General features: G+C 44.9%; 1 protein-coding gene across 1 annotated transcript; it reads right to left on the bottom strand.

Moving 5' to 3' along the window:
- Positions 1 to 6,851: 6,851 nt before the first annotated feature.
- Positions 6,852 to 13,491, bottom strand: LOC105517801 (protein FAM205A-like). The gene is made up of 4 exons (XM_011950499.1): positions 13,255 to 13,491; positions 12,560 to 12,605; positions 11,972 to 12,032; positions 6,852 to 10,952 (listed from the first exon to the last, which is right to left on the bottom strand). The coding sequence occupies exons 1-4, from the start codon at positions 13,396 to 13,398 to the stop codon at positions 7,169 to 7,171; spliced, it is 4,035 nt and encodes a 1,344-aa protein (XP_011805889.1). The 5' UTR covers positions 13,399 to 13,491; the 3' UTR covers positions 6,852 to 7,168.
- Positions 13,492 to 18,875: the final 5,384 nt, after the last annotated feature.

Raw genomic sequence — 18,875 nt, 5'->3', positions numbered from 1 at the left:
AACTATCCTATTAAAGACAAGCAATGGGACAGAAATGACAAACCAGAGTTTAAAGGAGAGATGAGCCTAGTCTGAGGTAGCCTAGAGGATTTATGGAGGAGAGGGGCTTTGCAGGATGGATTTGGACTGCATTTGTGTCTATGGGTCTGTAAGATGGGCTGTCTGTTGTGTGTGCAAAACTGTCTTTGTGTCTCTGTGTTTGTGCCTGTGTTTGCTCGAGCATGTCTGATGCAGGGTGTTCATGAATCCGTGAACACCCAAGGACTCACGAACACCCAAATCCAAGTTCATGAGTCCAAGAACACCCAAGTCATGTCCAAGGAAGACATAGGTGTGTCTTTCTTGATATGTCTGTGCTTCCTCTGAACTCTTAGGTTGGTGCAAAAGTAATTGTGGTTTTTGCCATTATGGCAAAACCGTATATGTGTCATTCTGCCCTGGCCCCACACTGTATCTTTCCCCTCTCCCCTGACACACACTTGCTGCTAGCACAATTTACTGCAAGGGGGGCTTCCCTTCCCCCTGTCTGGATTCCCATGGGTCAGTCTGCCTGCCCAGGGACCTGCCCCTGTGGCCTTTGTATTAGGCCTGACCTTGGAATTGACACACTCTGGAAATTCCCTAGTATGCTGCTTGCCTGGCCATGGACCAGGCAAGAACACGACAGAAGTTTATAGTGGAGGAGAGGGACAAGGCAGGAAAGGGGGGCAGTTGGCAGCACCCACCCCTCCTTCTGGAAACTGATCTCACTGGCCCCTTCCCAGGCCCCCCTCTCCCTCCCCATGCTTTCCCAGAGTCCTGGCCTCACTGTCTTCGGGCATGAGAATGCACAGACCTCTGCAAGCCTGGTCTGCCCTGTGAGGCATCTGCTCCTTTGTGTCCCCAAGCACTTTACATGCCTGCATTGTGTTTACCTCTCATATTCCCACCTGAGCTCAAGGAAGTTCTCCCTTCTCTTCTGTCCCTGCAGTGGACACAGAGGCCATTCTGGCCCTTCCATCTATGACAGGCCTGGCCTAGACCATGGGCTCCAGAGGCCAGGTAGAGCATTCGGCCCTGGTTGGCTGGTTAAACAGCAGAGGCCCAGCCACCTTCTACATGGTGCAGGAAGCAGTGTCTCCATGGGGTCTATTCCTGTGTTCATCCTGTGTCCCTTGCCCTCCCTGCCCCTGGGCTGCAGTGAGCAGGTACAGAAGTGAAGCATCCATGGTCCCTGCCCTCAACAACCCAGCACTGAACAAAAATGATGTGTGGAGAAGCCACCCTCCTCCCACTGCTGGTGGTCGGTTTCCTGAAATTCCCTCTAGCCAATTCTGAAGTGCCGTTCTGGAAAGCCCAAGAGAAGAGCTCTAGAAGGTCAGGGCCCTTCACCATGACATGATGTTACCTGAGTGTGCCGAAGGTGAACCCAAAGATCCTAGGCAATCACTGATATATTCCTAGCATCTACCCCCAAATCTGAAGTAGTAAATTCTTGAGTTTATACCCTTCATGTGACTTTTGCTTCTTGCCTCTCTTCACCCTGGGGAAGATAGAACATGGATTTGTGCAGGGATTATGGGATGAGCAAAGCTTCACCCACCATCAGCATTCCACATAAGTCATAGGCTATGACTTTGATTTCTCTTAGCTCTTGACTTTGCCAAGAACTCAGAATCCTGAAGCTATCAGTTTCAGCTCATTTCTCTGCCCCTGGGACTTCTGTCAGCAGCATGAGCCCATGCTGGCCTCAAGCAGGTAGGAGCCTGCAGGGAACCGTGGAAAGGACCCACTCCACCCTAAACCAGGATGTGTGCATGCTAACCCCTGGCTCCCTACCTGATGCTGCTGTGACCCTCCTGAGTCAATTCACTTCGTTCTGGGCCTCCCTCTATTCTCCTAGCTGTGTGGCTGCCTGCCCCGCTCCCACCAGGGAGGGAGGATGTGCCTGTCACAAGACCTCCTTTGCTCTTTGGGGATGCTTTAGAAAAACACCTGTTGAATGTTAGTTCAGCAGGCCTGAACTTTGTGCTTCTCCGTCCTGGAGACCATCCATGGGCTGGGCCCCCACCCCTTAGGCACAGAATCAGCATTCAGAGCAGGGACACATGCATGTTTCTTCCCATCCTGGATCTTCTGTATTCAAGCAGTAGACACATTGTGCTAAATGCTGGGGTCCTATCAGAGGAAGCAAGTCGTGCCACCTCCTCCTCCTGATGATGGGATGGTGAGTGATCTTGGGTTTCCTTAGGAACCAGGAACATCCCACTGTCCCTTAAAACATGTCATAAAGAAGTCACAGTACTTCCTGCCCTTTTCCCAGCTCTTGGCTCCTCTGTGGTAGGTCAGAAGGGGAATGCGGAGGTGCCATCTCCTGAGGGATAATAGCTGTCCAAAATTGATGTCCCTCCCATCTTCTCAGGGCAGCCTATTTGTCTTCCTGTTTCCCTGTCCTCTCCTCCCATCCATATAACCTCCTTGATCCCTCATCTCAGTGAGCACTGGGATGCCACCCTTGCCCTATTTCTCCATCTCCAGCCTCATGCTCTTGCTCAGCCTCCATGCATTTAGAGCTTTTTCTGTGATCTCTCTTGCTGGTACAGTCTTCCAGGAGCACCTGCTGCACAGATATCATCAGCAACTTTTAACCACCTTTCCCCACCCACCTACCACTCACACTGCCACCAACTGCTTGGGCCCTAATAAAAACTTTCCATAGTAACTTCCAGAATCCCTCTCTACCTCCTGCTTTCTAGCTTTGGCTCTGCATGCCATTCTCCCTTCCCACAGCCATGCCCCCTTCCCAGCTTCTCACTCGTCCCTCTGGGTCTGTGCTCACACTCTCTTATATGTAAAAGAAACCTTTTTCTTCCCTCATCCACAAAGTCCCCTCTCATTAACAATGCCTTCTATCTACCACCAGTGTCTGTACTTTTAACCAAAGCCAGCCCCTTGACTTGGGAATTCACTTCTATTCTGTGTCCTCTACAACAGGGCATTGCTCCAGTAGCTCTTCCCTCTTTTCTTCATCAGTTTATCCCTCTCAACTGAATCTTTCCCATCAACATCCAACGTGCTATGTATCTCATATTTTTCAAAAACTCTCTGAATCCCATGTTCTCTTTCTGCTAGTCCCTCATTTTTCTGCACCTCTCTGGAACAAACCTCCTTGAATACATGATTATACTTGCTATCACCAATTGCTCTCCTTGCATTGTATCTTGAATCCACTCCCGTCACACCTTCATCACTCATCTAATTCTGTTTTTCTTAATGTCACAGAGGATCTCTGTGTTTTTAAGTTGAATGCCGTTCATCTTACTTGGCTAGTTGGCAACTGGTTATGCAATTGATCGCTTTCTCTTTGAAATATTTTCCTCTCTTTGCTTTCAGTACACCACACTCTTCTGTTTTTCTTCCTACCTCACTGGCTAATGCTTCTTTGTTCCTCTACTTACTGGTTCCTCGTTTTATTCCCAGTTAACTTTAGAGTGTCCTAGCCCAGTCTTTAGATCTCTCCATTTACACTTAGTTCCATGGTGATGTTATCCAGTTGCATGGTTTTATCTATATCTATATCTATATCTATATCTATATCTATATCTATATCTATATATCTATATCCATCTGTCTGTTATCTGCAACCAGGACCCTCCTGAGGACCATCAGGCTTGCTTCTGTGTTGAAGATAGACTGTTGGGGATATGGTGTCAGGATAAAAGGGGGACCTTATGATGTGACTGCAGTAATGGTAGCACTAGAGAGGGTGAGAAGTGGTCATGTTCTAGATGGATTTTCGAAGTAAAGACAACAGGATTTACTGATGGAACGGATGTGGACTGTTAGGGAAAAAAATTCAAGAATGACACTATTGTTTTTGTCCTGAATTACTGGAAAGATAGAATTGTCCTTAACTAATGTGAGAAATACCATGATTGGAGCTGATTTGGTGTGTGTAAATGGATGATGATGGTGGGTGGGCAGGGAATCAAGAGTTCATTTTTGTATAGGTTGAGATGAATATTTGATATCCAAATATATATGTTGATTAGGCAATTTGAACCTATGAGACTATCTACCTCATGAGATGATGAGCTCCTCTGGGGCAAGGCTTGTGTCTTGTTTGTTGTGTTTGGCATAGTACTTGGCACATAGTAAGTACTCCAATATTTTGATTGTTGAATGTGAGATGTTTTTCAAAGTAATTTTTATTGTGACCGTCTGGGATCCTCCTGACCAGCTAATTACTTCCTCCTGTGGCACAACCTCACACCTCATAGCACTCATCACAAAGATGTAACGCTTTCTCTGCCTCCCCAGCACAGACTTGGATTCAACTAATATAAGGTATTACTATGCATTAGCTACTTTCTTAGGCCCTGAGGTAATGAGGCATATTTTAACCATTCAGGCAAGTTAAGAATGAGAAACTCAACTACAAGGAGAGTCAGTAAAAATAGAGGAAAGGAGGCTAACTTGAGAGTCATCAAGATTAGAACCCAGTGACTGTCTTGATGTATGAACTGAGCAAAAAAGTGAATGTATAGTGATAACATTCCCTGACTTTGGAAATCAATTTGGTGAGGTAGCGGTTTTGAATTAATTTGCATTGTCTTTGTAACAAGATAGAGTTTTGTGTCAGTTGTTGAATATACAGTTTGGAGCTCAGGGGAAAGACTGGGTCAGAAATGTGGCTTTGAGAATCACCAGTACATTAACAATAATTGAGGTTTGGGGTATGGATGTACAATTATCCCCCTTTTCCAGATAAAGAAACTGGGGCTCAGAAATGTTAAGTAACTCGTCAAATATCTGAGCTAGAATTCTAAACTTCATTTTTCTCCACATTCCATTCTTGTGACTTTGACCTTAAAATCTGCATTCTCCCCTCAGGGTCAGACATTTGTCCTAAAAGTTACAAAAACACTTGCTCAAGAATTTTGTAATATTTTCTTTGTGCTGTTTTATTGCCCTTTGTTCATGTTTATCATTTTGCCCTAAAATCATTCTTTGGTCACTTCAGCCAGAAATTTCCTTCCAGAGGGAAGGGGGTGACCCAAATCTTTTACTCATGTTTAACCTGTTGAGTGGAGCAAGCACAACCTTGAGCTATGCTGTTCTGCCATGGCTCCTTAAGAGGTCAGGGGTTCCAGGGAGACTAGTGCCTACCTTAACCCAAGTAACTGGAGAAGGAAGGACAAGGTCCCCTTAGGTCTCCTTAGAGCATCCAGGGAATATGAGTATGATGGCCATTATTAAGAGGCTTGATGTGTGGCCAGGATTACCAAAGCTGCCTTTGGTGGCGGATCACTCACCCAGTGATGGTGCTGAGATCAGGGTGGGAGGCTCAACTGAAAAGGTAGCATGAAAGAACTCTAGGAATGTCTTGGTATGGCAAGCTACACTGAGAGACCTCCCAAAGCAGGTCTGTAGGAGGGACTTTGTTTAATCTGTGTGTGAGGGAGAATGTGAATAGGATATCATTTGGAGGGGCTTACATTTCTTAGCAGCTCCTTACAGATCTCAGCTTGCCACTCAACCTCCCTCTTGGACTTCTTCATTTCATTCCAAAGGTTTCAGAGAATTCCACAAAATATTTCAATTAATAATAACTATGCATTTCCCTGAATAGCAAAATATTGGACATTCCTAGAGGGAGGCAAAAGGGCCAGAATCCCATCACCTCAGTTATGAGCAGCTGATCTCGTTATTAGACTCATGTGTGGCATTAAATTCTAGATTTGTGGTCACTTTCTGTGTTAACTTTCCAAAAGCCTTGTCTTCTTTTGACAGCCAAGGTGATTGACTTTGGTGTTTTCAGAAATGCAGTAGCACACAATGAAGAGATGTAGAAGGGTGAGCCATCCTTGGCCGGAAAAAGTATAGGAGTCACCCCCTTCGGGAAAGGCACCAGGTAGATCCTGGTAGGGGCTTCAGCTGACTGGGTGCCCACTGTTAGTTACTGTGAAGGTAAATTCAAGGCGCAAGGATCATGGCAAGGAGGGTGGTAGAGAAGGACTCCAGGCACAGGTGGTATAGAAACAGTAGGGCTGGGTATAAGCTGCTGGCAGTAACTTGACAGGCTCACATATGTTTAGAAAATCTCTTATATTTGTGGTTCTTTCCCAGAAACTTCAGTGTTCAACTCCCTGCCCTTCATCACACTAAGGGCAAGCAGAACCACGCTCAATGATCCCTCCCCAAAGCACTTGGGCCTTGGGTTTGCCTCCTGGCTCTAGGCTCATTTTAGCACCAAGCAAACTGTCTTTTGTCACAGGTACTCAGACCTCCAACTACCTGCCCCTGCTCCTTACCAACCCCTGGGCCTGTGGGACAAGCCCTTCTCCATTTTCTACTGTGATCTCATTCCAGGAGGCTTCCATTTCATGCAACTGAGAGGCAGTGGAGGTAGTAAACAGGCAGCAGGATTACAGCCGGCTCCAAGATGGCTTTTCTAAAAAGATCTTCCCAGTATAAACAGGGAGAAGTCAGAGGAGAGTCATTCATCTGTATCTGACATCTGTCATATTAGATATTGTGTTTTTTTTTTTTTGTTTTGTTTTTTTTGAGATGGAGTCTAGCTCTGTCGCCCAGGCTGGAGTGCAGTGGCCAGATCTCAGCTCACTACAAGCTCCGCCTCCCGGGTTTACGCCATTCTCCTGCCTCAGCCTCCCGAGTAGCTGGGACTACAGACGCCCGCCACCTCGCCCGGCTAGTTTTTTGTATTTTTTAGTAGAGACGGGGTTTCACTATGTTAGCCAGGATGGTCTTGATCTCCTGACCTCGTGATCTGCCCGTCTCGGCCTCCCAAAGTGCTGGGATTACAGGCTTGAGCCACCGCGCCCAGCCTACTAGATATTGTGTTTTGATAAACACAAAAGCATCTCCTCAAGGAGGGAATACTGTGGCACTCCTCTAAAATGAACCATCTGAATGGTGGGTTAAAGCTCCTTCCCTAGACAGGAAGGTCTTTTTAGCCTCCCTCACATCTTCCCTTAATACAGCAGAGACAAGGAGCGGACAGACAACGTATTGCTGAGAAATATAAAGTGTATTTCTGGTGGCACCCTGCCCCACCAGCATATTTATGGAAATGACAATACTGGTCCTCTGGAGGGCTGCAGCAGCTGGGGAGCCTATAAACTCTTTTTCATGGCTCTGTGTGTTCTCCTTGAGCAGACCAATGTTTCTATCTGAACTGAGGGTCAGGAGCTAGGGTGGGTGCCCTGGTTGGAGGGGCACAAGCCTCTCGAGGACAGTGATGAGGGCAGTGGCGGAGGTGGCCCGGGGCTGAGGCAGAGCCAGCTTGTCTGGAGTATAGCCATGGCTTGTTGTCTAGGGACTGGGGACCATCCAAGAAAGCTGGGCCCACCAGCTTCTCAGAAGGACAAGATTGGGCCTTGGAGTACCCTGTCAGCTTCTCTGTCTTACTTCTCCCCACAGCGCTCTTGGCTGGAGCCAGGCTCTTTGCAGCATTTTCTTTTCTGGTTTTGGCCACCTTCGCAGCAGCTGAGAACATGGAGTCCTCATGCCCTTTGCCTTTTGTCTTGCGGTTAATATGCTGCAGAAAAGATTTAATTTTATTTCTCAAGCTAGACTCTGGAAGGCTGGGCTTCTTTTGGTTATGGGCTGGCATCACCAGCCCATGTAAAACCTGGCCTTGCAAAGTTTGGCCCAGAAAAGGCTTACCCTGAGTTGGTTGGCTCAGGAAAGGCTGACTCTGTGAAGCCTGGGGCACCACAGTCTGGGCATTCTCAGGAATTGTCTCTGGTTCAAGGATGACATTTAGCTCGGTTTGATTGTCTTGTGGGTCATTGTCAGATTCTTTCTTCCCAGGGACTCGTGGAGGTAGCTGTGGGAGCTTAAGCTGAGGGTGATGCTGGGAGCTGTGTTGACAGGGATCAGCAAGATGAAAGCTACGGCTCCATCGCCAGGAGCCTCGGGGTATCTGGTTTGGAAGCATCCCTGCTGGCCTCTGGTCTTCAGCAGGGGGTCTCTCTTCTCTGGTAGAGGAGTGCCCAAACCCCGCATCCCCTTCTCTATGGTCCCTGGCTGCTTTGGTTTCCTCTGGGTCCTCTCTCTTTCCTGCTAGCATGGGGACACAGGCTGGGTCCTTGCTCTTGCCAGGGCTTTGGGGCTCAGGGCCCCAGAGTTCCTCCATGCTGGGCTTGTTCATACTGGCCTCCACCCGAACACAAAGCATGTGGGCCTCTGTCATGTCCCCACTGGGTTGTGAGATCTTGGAGACCCAGTGGGCAGAATCCTTGAGTACTGCTTTGGAACTAGATTGCCTTTGGTTCTGCTGCACTGCCTTCAAGTCATTGGCCAGCTGTTCTTTAAGGTGAACCCGTTCTGGATTAGGGGCAGGAAGAGTGTCTGGTGGGATGGGCAGTTCTTGGAGCAATGCCTCCCCTTGGTGGTTTAGACTTTCAAGAGACTTCTTTGTGGATATGTTCTCTGGTGCTGTAGCAGTTTGTTCCCTGGACTCCCTTGCCTTAATGGGAATTCCCCATTGTATCTCTAGGACCTTTTTTCTCAAGTGGAAGTTTAGTTTGGTCAAGATATGTGTCTGGAGTGAGTGGGGGCTAGCAGGACGTGTCTGGCTTTCTAGAGGCAGCGTCTCCATTGTTCCTTTTACTGGCACCGCAGACTGGAATTCTTTTGCAACGTCTGTACAAGTCTCATTGTTGCCTTGAGGGCATGGCCCAAGGCTTATACACTGTTCTTCAAATGAAACCGTCTGAGTCAGAGGCTCTGCTGGGATTTCCATAGGTGCAGGCACCATCTCTGTGATGACAGATTGGCTAGTGACTGCCGGGGCCAGGGCTCTGGAGAGCGCCTCATAATACAGAGCAGTGAGCCCCGACAGGAAGGTCAGATACTTGTGCCGTAAAGTTGTCTCCAGTTTCTCAATGGCTTTCATGGACAAGACTCGGAGCAGCTTAGGGTGTTGAGTGACAGTACCTGGTAAGACCTGTTGCTGCTGATCAAGGCCTGTTGGCATCCAGGGCATAACTTTGTGATGTAGGTCTGGGTCACTTGCTGCCTGTAGTTCCAGGAGCTGGTTTTCTGGAATGCAGGGTAAAGGAGCCACTGCCAGTACCCCAGAAATTCTGCAGTCGCTGGACCTATGTACACAGGCAGGGATCTTGCCCTGGTGGATCTGTCCACATTTGGAGTCGATGTGGTTCTGCAATATTGCCTTGGCCTGGGTTAACAAGTGTGGCATGAGGATGGACACTGGGGCCACAGTGGGTGACAGCACATCACAAGCCCCGTTGGCCTCTAGGGCTGCAGGCTGGGGGATGCTCACATTGGCTAGGGCTGTGCTGCTGTAGGACGCAGTCTGTTGGTTAGTGGAGGTAAGGAGCAGTTGGATGGACTGCTGGATCTTCTGAGGCAGGCCCCAGCGATGGTGAATCAACTGTTTCTGGATGTGGAATTCCAGCAGCTTCCGGGCATGCTCTGGGAAGAAGAGTAGCTCCCTGGTGAGCACTGAGATGGACTTCCCTGGCTGGGAAGTTGTCATGGTCTCAGGAAACTGAGCTTTGCCACAGGGCTCATGCTGCATGAGGCACTGGGTGTGCTGAGACCTCTGGAGGGCAGCTGGCCAGCCCCACTGAAGCTGGAGTTGCCTCTGTAGCAGGTGCCACTCCAAGGCTTCACACTCGGCCAGAGTCAAAAATGGGACATTGATCTGAGCTTTTTGATGGTCAGATGGAGACACCCAATTTGGGGAAAGTGGGGAAGAGCGTGGGGCTGACTGGGGTGAAGTTTTAGGGAGCAGTTGGGGGAGGGAGAGCTTGTTGAAGAGAAAAGCATCCTTCCAAGGGGGCTTGGGCACATTTTCATTCTTGGGGAGGCCTTGAGAGCCCATGAAAGTGGCAACCAGGGACTCACTGTGCAGAGAAGGCAGCCCACAGAATAGCTGGCTGTATTTCTGCTGGAGATCACTCCCTGAGTCATTATCTTGTCCCCCAGACAGTAGATGGGGGTCACGTAGGGCTTTAAGGGCTGGAGAGGGCAAGGCTAGAGCCATAGGGTTTGGGCTTTGCTGACAGTGGTGTCTTTGTTCTGGGTTCATAGTAGACCATTCAGAAACCCAGAAGGTCTGGATGGGCTGGCCAGCCACACATGAACACCAGGTCTGTAGGGAAATGGTCTGAAATCTATGAAGAGAGACCTGAGAAGTATTATTCAGGTTGAAAGAAACTGGCTGGTCATTTCCAGATTGGTAATACAATGGTGGGTTTGGCATAAGCTGCCTCAGGGACTCCTCCACTCGTCTGGGGAGCCCCCACCTCTGGAAATGCATCCACTTTTTAACATGTACCTCAAGAAGCCTCAGCACTTCAGGACTGAGAAATGGCACGTGGGCAGGGAGGACCATATGCAAGGCCATCGGATGCGTCGGGTTCAGGGTTTCTGGGTTCAGGGACAGCAAGGAGACCTGGGAATTCAAGTGATGCTGGCCTTGGTTCCCCTGGACAAAGCTGGGGTTGCTCTGCATCATCTCCTCCTGGTTCAGTGGAACCCTTGGCTCCTCAAGCCTTGAAGAAGCTGTGGTGTTTGGGCCTGTGAGCACATCTGGCACTTGAAATTCCTGCCCTAGCTGGAGGTGATCAGCCCAGTAATCTTGTATGCCATCTGCATACGTTGACTGGGCAGCTGACTGGGTTAAAGATTCCTCATCTGTTAATTGTGACAGTGTTGGGATTACAGATGCCAGTGAAAGTTCTCTGGTGTTTCTAGAATGGAGCTCTAGACTCTGCTCAAAGGATACACTAGACACAGACAAGATCTCTAGGCAAGAGGAGACTTGTGATGGAGTCCTCGATAAAGTTGGGGAGATCTGGTCATTCTCACCCACCAGCAATTGCTGAATCTCCAGAGCCATGGCATTGCAAATTTGGCAGCAGGGATCTGTACAGAGGATTCGCCGCAGACTTCCCTCCAGGGGAAGCCAGCCCAGGCTGGAAAGGGAAACATGGCAAACATTAATGATGGAGCGACATCTACCTTCTTGGAAGAGGGTGGGCTAGGGTTGGTGTTGCCCTTCCCTAGTCCTGCAAGTCTAGAAGCCTATACCTCCTTCATGTCTACTCCTCTACTTTTCTTCTTAAGAAAATGGCATTTGGTAAGGTATGGTGGGCTGGGGGTTAGGGCTTGTCGGACAAGGCCTCAGAAAACCCACAGAAGGGCACGGCTCTCAGAGAAGACTGGGAGCTGAGTTCTGTGTTGGCCTTGTTGAGAAGCTGAACTAGGAGAAAGGAACCAAGCATGTGGAAGAGTCAGTTGGTTAGCTTATGGGGCATAACCAGGAATATCACAAGGCAGAACTGTCTTGCAGTCTCATTTGAGGCTAAGAAACCCAAAGCCTAGTTTTCAGTACATCTAAACTGTGGAAAATGAAGTTTATGTGGTACTTGTGCATTCTGGGGACTATGAGATATCCCTGATGGTGTACCCAACATCTCCTGGGAATCAGTCTTTTTCTCTAGAAATCTTAAGAGGATAAGATGATAGGCTCCTGTCTTAGGGCTGTGTTAGGAACTGGACTCCCTGAATATAGAACTAAAGGAGGTAATATCATCAGGGTTCATCTTGCTCAGCTGAGTCTGCCCATGTAAGGGTGTAGCTGTAAAGAGAATGCGACATGGGTGACTTCCTCATGCAAAATCCGTTCTCTTGATTGGATAACGTATCTCAGAACTGAGTAGAACCCCATATGAATAATGTACTTTTATGAATAACGTACTAGTAAAATCATGAATTTCAGAATTACTGTGACCCTATCCCAAATCAGTATTGGGTGACTCTTTCCTCCTGAGATGATTATGCCTTTACAACCCTCTCAACTAGTGAACCAGCCTCCATCATGTATGTCTCCCTCCCAGCCATTTTTCCATCTCCTCAGTCCTGCCCCAGGCTAAACGAAAAAATCACCACAGGCCAGGCTGGTGTTTAGAGACTACAAACAGCAATAGATCACCTTTTCATGACAGAGAGCAGCTCTTGTGGCTTCTCAGCTTCTTCCTGAGAAAGTCTGCTAGCTGAGGAACCAGAAGACAATGTTATAGTAGTCAGTGGCATGGTAGAGTTTTCAGAGTAGCTATAGGAGATTGGAGGCCTTTGACTGTCAGCAAGAAGACACTGAGAACCCTAATTATGAATGCTTTAAGGCCTTTCTGTGCACAGTGTAATGGATCATGACTTGTTCTCCTGTGCCCATTTTTATTTGACCTTAACAACCATACTGTGAGTGAGAGAATCATCAGATGTCCATGTTATGGCAAACAGGACTGACAGATGAAGTGACTTGCACAGGTTTTAAAACTAGTAAATGACACAGCTAAGGACATCTGCACTATTTCCTCAATTCTTTATTCCCATGGGAATAATGTAGAGACTTTTGGAATGTTTCCGAGGTAAGATTTCCCACCCATGGAAGTTTCAGTCTGGGGAACTGGAGTCTTCAGTGGCAGAGCACCTGGCTCCTGGCTCCAGGGGTCATAGAGGGACAGGATTCATGGGAAACACCCACAGTGGAATGGAGTCAGAGGAGAGATTGGGACTTTACCTGTTGATGCTGCATCTTTAGCTCTTTGCCTGACTTTTTGGTGACGCTTAAAAGACAAAAACATTAGAAAGTGAAGCTGGGACACCATTTTCTTTCTCATGTCCAAAATGAGACTTACATACATTTTCCACTCCCTTTCTGTATATCTATCTGTGTTTTATACACTCTCCTGGATTTTCTCTGCCTATTCCAGCTTTTTACCCCATTTTCCTTCTCTGCTTATTTCTGATTCACCTGGAGGCTTTTCCATATTCTATACCTCCCATCTGATTCCCAGATAAGTCCTGCTGGATGCTGAGGATGAAGCAAGAGAAAGGATGGTACAGATCAAAGAGTATGTGGTTCTAATACCCAAAGACCGGTTTATAAACACCTTAAAGGGCCACCAACCAAAAAAGTGCCCCCATATTGTGAGGTCTTCTGAGATCCAGTGAGATAGATCCCATATCATCTAGGTCTCTATTCAAGTCAAATGGAAAGCTTCTTGGCTTTTCAATTAGAGTATGGTTCAGGGAAGACCTGATAAGGAATTACTTTTAGGATCTGAGAAGGAAATGATTGTATAAAAGTTACTAAAGGTATGGCATAAAACTTGGGGGAGGGGGGCAGTGGGGTCAATAAGGAAGGACTCTGGAGCTTAAAAGCATATTATCTGAGGCTTAATTAGTTCAGTTGGAATCATAGTGTTGCCCTACCCGGCAGCAGCTCCTTTTAGCTTCCAAGTTCAATTCATGGTGGCTCCTTTTCACTTGCCAGATGATTAGAATAATGATGAAGATGGAGCCATAGGTGTATAAGGGATATCCAACATCCCACAGAACAAAAGTAGGACTCAACATGGTCTAAACCTCATTAGCATGAGATCAGCCATCCCTATATCTGGGCATTCAGAATTCTGGTGCCTAATGACTTCCAGTGCTAGGCCTTGTCATGTCCACCTCACAGACTGCATCACAAAGCCCTCCCATTTCATAAGGCACATGTAGTAGGGAAGCTCATGTGGTGATTCAGTCTGTAGATGAGGGTGTTTTGAGCCTGGGACTGAAGGTGCCACAAGCAGTGTCTATTTCCTAGTCTGTCTTCACTCTCCACTCCCTATACCAGCCTGATGGCTCGGCTCTCTCCTTCACAACTGTATGGTCACCTGTCCTTAGAAAACTGAGTGCTTTGGCATAGGGGCACCTTATGAGAAGGGGTGGTTAGGCCAGAGGAACCTCCACTAACTCTCCCACTTATTTTGGAAATATACCTGAGAAACACATGAATTTAGGGAGGGTGGAGTCTGGTTATGGCTTGGAAATGGAGATCTTTGGTGTTTCAGGCAATGGGTAATTGGTAACAGAGGTGCAGGAAGGGGATCATGGCTTATGAGGTAGGGTGGTAGGCAGAGGCCAAGGTGGCCGTATCTGTCCAGTCTGTGTGGCCTCAAACTTGCAGATGGGTGGGGAGAGATTGTAAACGCTGCAATCTTTTGGAAGCACGTTAATGTGGCTCACTTCTGGAGTTCTGTCCAAAGCATGGTTTTCTAGAGCTGCCTCCGTCCTTGTTACAGCATTCTGCCTGGTCAGGGAGATGAATGCCTGTAGAGATGGATTAGTAGCCATTTCTGGCTTTGGGTCACAAACTGGTTGCTGCTTGTGGTCAGATCTGTTCATCTCTGGATGTATTCTGTTTGCTTGTAGGATTTTTATTGCTTGCTTGAGTCGGATTCTGGAAACTTTTAAAGCAGGGCAGATGTTTTCCACTTTTTCCTCAGGACCCATCACTCCGATACTCTGCCCGTTAGTTTATACATTTATGTTACCTGTTTAACCTCCATGAATATTGCAATACTTCCCTAACAGTCAATGATTTCTGAATATCCTTAGAAAGTGTTGCCTTGGTGAGAATGGTTACAGCCAAAAGCGGAGAAAAAAATTCTTGGGCTCAAAATCTTTGAACATTCATCCAGTATCCCATCCTTTACCCCACTGGCATGGTAAGCCTTCAGTATGCTCATCCCTAAGCTGGGTGATGTCAAGGGTACAAGGACTTTGAGTCATGTTGGCTTTCTTCTCTCAAGCCACTTAAAAATCTAGTTTCAAAAACAAGACAAATTTACATGAATCAAGAGCCAATGACTTATTTCAAATAATTTGATATATTATTGAGGTTCAGGTCTCAACCTTTCAAGGGAGAGAATGCATGGAGGGGATCATTTTGGTCAGAGAGGTTCCTGGGGAGATTAATTTTGGAGTTTTGTCTAAAAGTACAGGTTATAGGGAAAAGGACTGTTCCAGGTGGGAGAGAAAATTCCTAACAAATGCAGAACCCCAAGGAATGTGCCAGAGTTCATTTGATACTAAAAACTGCAGTCTATCTTTAGCAGAGGTGCAGATGAATGGATTGGAAAGCAATTGTGAGAAAGATTGGAGGAGCAGGCATGAGGCCTCCTTGATGGAAGGCCTTTGCATTTATTTTATTTTAATCACTTAGATTAATTGATTTTTTAAAGTAAGCATACATATAAATGGTATAAACTTCAAAAGATAGAAGAAGGTGTAACATACTCTCTCCTCATCCTTGTCTCTCATCTCTAATTTTTATTTTATTCCCTCAGTCAGTCACTTGTATCAGGTTCTTGTGTATCTTTCCGGACTAGTCTAGCATAAATTTAAAAATTGAATTTTAATGTTTTATTCACAAAGGGAAGCATAGTATAGATACTTTTCTCTCTTATTTCCCTCTTCCTCCTCCTTCTTATTCTCCTCCTCCTCCTTCTTCTTCCCCTCCCTCCCTCCCTTCCTTCCTTCCTTCTCCTCCTCCTCTCTCTCCCTCTTCTTCTTTCTTCTTCTTTCTTCTTACAAGGTCACCCAGGTTGGAGCACAGTGACACAATCATATCTCACTGCAGCCTCTAACTCCTGGGTTCAAGGGTTCCTCTTGCCTCAGCCTCCCAAGTCCCACCTGAACCCCCCCAAATGCTAGGATTACAATCTTATTTCATTTACTAAAATAAATATATCTTGAGCATATCATTTTCTTTAATGTCTTTAATATTTTCCTTGATATGGCTGAAACACGGTTCATCTTCAATGCCATATTCATGAATATTTCGTATAATTTTGCTCTAAAAATGCTGACATAAACCTTATATAATATAAATCTTTGCATAAATATATAGGTATATATGTAGGAAAAATTCCTTCTAGTGAAATTGCTGGATCAAAGGGTGTGTGCATTTTCAATGTATATATTGCCTAATTGCCCTCCAATTGTAGAAATTCACACTTCTAAAAAATGTTTTAAGAGTGCCTGTCTGAGCGAGACTCCGTCTCAAAAAAAAGAGTACCTGTCTTCCGTGTAGATGCATACGTCATTTTCCACCTTTTTGCTGTTGTGAATAATGTTCCAGTGAATGTTGGTGTATAAGTATCTGTTCAAATCCTTGTTTTCAATTCTTTTGAGTATATACCATAGTTTCATTTTTGTTGCTTAAATTTTTATTTGTCTAGAACTTAGTAATTAAAAACACTTTTCTGAGATATGATTAATGTACAATAAGCTACACATATTTAAAGTGAACAATTTAGGCTGGGCATGGTGGCTCACACCTGTAATCCCAGCAGTTTGGGAGGCCGAAGTGGGTGGATCACCTGAAGTCAGGAGCTTAAGACTAGCCTGTCAAACATGGTGAAACCCTGTCTCTACTAAAAATACAAAAATTTAGCCAGGAGTGGTGGCAGGCGCCTATCATCCCAGCTACTCCAGAGGCTGAGGCAGGAAAATCGCTTGAACTGGTTGGTGGAGGTTGCTGCGAGCCAAGATCACACCACTGCTCTCCAATCTGGGCGACAAGAGTGAGACTCCGTCTCAAAAAACAAACAATTTGTGAACAATTTGATAAAATTTCACATTTGTATATACTTGTGAAACCATTATCACAGTCAAGATTACCACATCCTCAGAACTTTCTTTATGCCCCTTTGTAATCGTTTTTCCCTACTTCTTTCATTTCCTCTCTCTTCCAAACCATTGATCTATTTTCCATCACTGTAGTTTAGTTTGCATTTTTCTAGAGTTTTATATAAACGTAATCATGCAGTATATATCCATTTATGTCTGGCTTCCTGCACTCAGCCCAATTATTTGAATATATTCATGTTGTTTTGTATATTATTAGTTCATTCCTTTTTATTGCAGAGTAGATTCCATTGTATGTATATATAACAATTTGTTTAACCATTCAGTAGTTGATAGACATTTGGGTTATTACCAGTTTGTGGCTACTAGAAATAATGCTGCTGTGAACATTCATGTACCAGTCTTTATAAGGACATGTATTCCTGTTTTTCTTGGGTAAATACCCAGGAGTAGAATGACTGAATCATATGATAGCTGTATGCTATGGTTTGAATGTATGTGTCCCTCCACATTTCATAGATTGAAACCTAATTACCAAGTTGATGGTATTAGAAGTTGGAGCTTTTGGGGAGGTGATTAGGGCATGAAAGCTCTGCCCTCATGAATGGGATTAATGACTTTATAAATAAGATGTGAAGGAGCTGTTTGCCCCTCCCACCATATGAAGACACAGCATTTGTCCGCTCTGGAGGATGCAGCAACCAGGTTCCATCTTGGAAGCAGAGATTGGGCCCTCATCAGACACAGAACCTGCCAGCACCTCGATCTTGTACATCCAGCCTCAAGAACTGTGAGAGATAAATTTCTGTTCTTTATAAGTTACCCAATCTGTGGTATTTGTTATAGCAGCATGAATGGATTAAAACTGTGTGTGTTTAATTTTTTTAAATTTCCTAACTGTTTTCCAAGATGGTTGTACTATTTTCATTCCTGCCAGCAGTGTATGAGAGTTTGTTTTCCTATATCTTTGTCAACCCTTGGTATAATCCTTTTTAATTTTAGCCATTCTATTATGTGTGTAATGGTATCTCCTTGTGGTTTTAATCTGTGTTTCTCTAATTAATAATGATGTTGAGCATTTTTTCATGCGCTATGTGTCTTCCATTTTTTATGGTGAAGCTCTGTACAAACATTTTTCCTATTTTGTTAATTTTTAGAAAACAATTAAAAAGCAATTACCAAAAAGTGGTAAAGGATACATTACTTGTCTAGAAATCCATAAATGTTGAATTGTTGCCATCCTTATTAGTAAACTGATTCCAAAAGAATGAGACTAATATTCTGATGGCTTTTAGGAGTCTAGCACCACATTATGAGCTCTAAAATATTAATGTAAAAATATTAGATTGCCAAACAACTTTGAACCTTACAGTTTGTTGCATGAAAACATTATTAATGTGGCTTATAAAATACTACTGTATGAACAATGCAAATCTTTTGGAAAGTGTGCATTTCACAAATATAAAAATTATAACAAGTTAAAAAAATCAAGTGACCATATATATATAGGCCTAGTTCTGAACTCTATTCTGTTCCATTGATCTATTTGTCTATGTTGATGTCAGTGACATTGTCTTGATTACTGTAGTTTTATACTAAGTCTTGAAGTCAGGTGGAATAAGTAATCTTTTTCAGAGCTATTTTGGCTATTATAGTTCATTAATCTTAGAATAAGTTTTTCAATTTCTGTAGTGGGATTTTAATTGGCATTGTGTTGAATGTTGTTTTATTTGTTTATTGCTGCATAACAAATTATCACAAAATGTAGTGATTCAAAATAACATACATTTATTATCTCACCATGCTTGGCTAATTTTTTAATTTAATTTTTTTGTTTTTATTTTTTTTAGAGACAGTATCTCACTACATTACCCAGGCTGGTCTTTAACTCTTGGCCTTGAACAATCCTCCTGCCTCAGCCTCTCAAGTGTTGGGATTACAGGTGTGAACCACCATGCTAGACCAATATCAGTTCTTAAATATTTGGTAGAATTCTGTAATGAAGCTATTAGGTCCTGTACTTTTTTTTTTTAATGGGAGATTTTTTATTACTGTTTCAATCTCCATATTTACTGTTGATCTGTTCAGATTTCCTATTTCTTCCTGATTCCTTCTTGGTAGATTGTATGTTCTAGGACTTTATCCATTTCTTCTAAGTTATTTAATTTGTTGGTGAATAATTATTCGTAGTAGGCTCTTATCATCATTTGTATTTCTGTGGTATCAATTGTAATGTCTCCTCTTTCATTCTGAGTTTATTTATTTGAGTTTTCTCTCTTCTTTTCTTTTCCTTTTTTTTTTTTATTTGAGACGGAGTCTTGCTCTGTCGCCCGGGCTGGAGTGCAGTGGCCGGATCTCAGCTCACTGCAAGCTCCGCCCCCCGGGTTTACGCCATTCTCCTGCCTCAGCCTCCC

The sequence above is a fragment of the Colobus angolensis genome, unplaced genomic scaffold (assembly GCF_000951035.1).
Source record: "Colobus angolensis palliatus isolate OR3802 unplaced genomic scaffold, Cang.pa_1.0 Scaffold308, whole genome shotgun sequence".
In the NCBI taxonomy this organism is placed as follows: domain Eukaryota; kingdom Metazoa; phylum Chordata; class Mammalia; order Primates; family Cercopithecidae; genus Colobus; species Colobus angolensis.
The sequence above is the reverse complement of the archived record's forward strand: the minus strand, read 5'-3'. Positions and strand labels throughout refer to the sequence as shown.

Excerpts from the sequence above, each read along its gene's own strand:
- LOC105517801 (XM_011950499.1), bottom strand. The coding sequence starts at position 13,398 with ATGTTGAGTCCTACTTTTGTTCTGTGGGATGTTGGATATCCCTTATAC. Across the intron at positions 12,606-13,254 it reads CTAAAAGGAGCTGCTGCCGG|CGTCACCAAAAAGTCAGGCA; the intron begins GTAGGGCAACAC and ends TTGTCTTTTAAG. Across the intron at positions 12,033-12,559 it reads TAAAGATGCAGCATCAACAG|CTAGCAGACTTTCTCAGGAA; the intron begins GTAAAGTCCCAA and ends CTGGTTCCTCAG.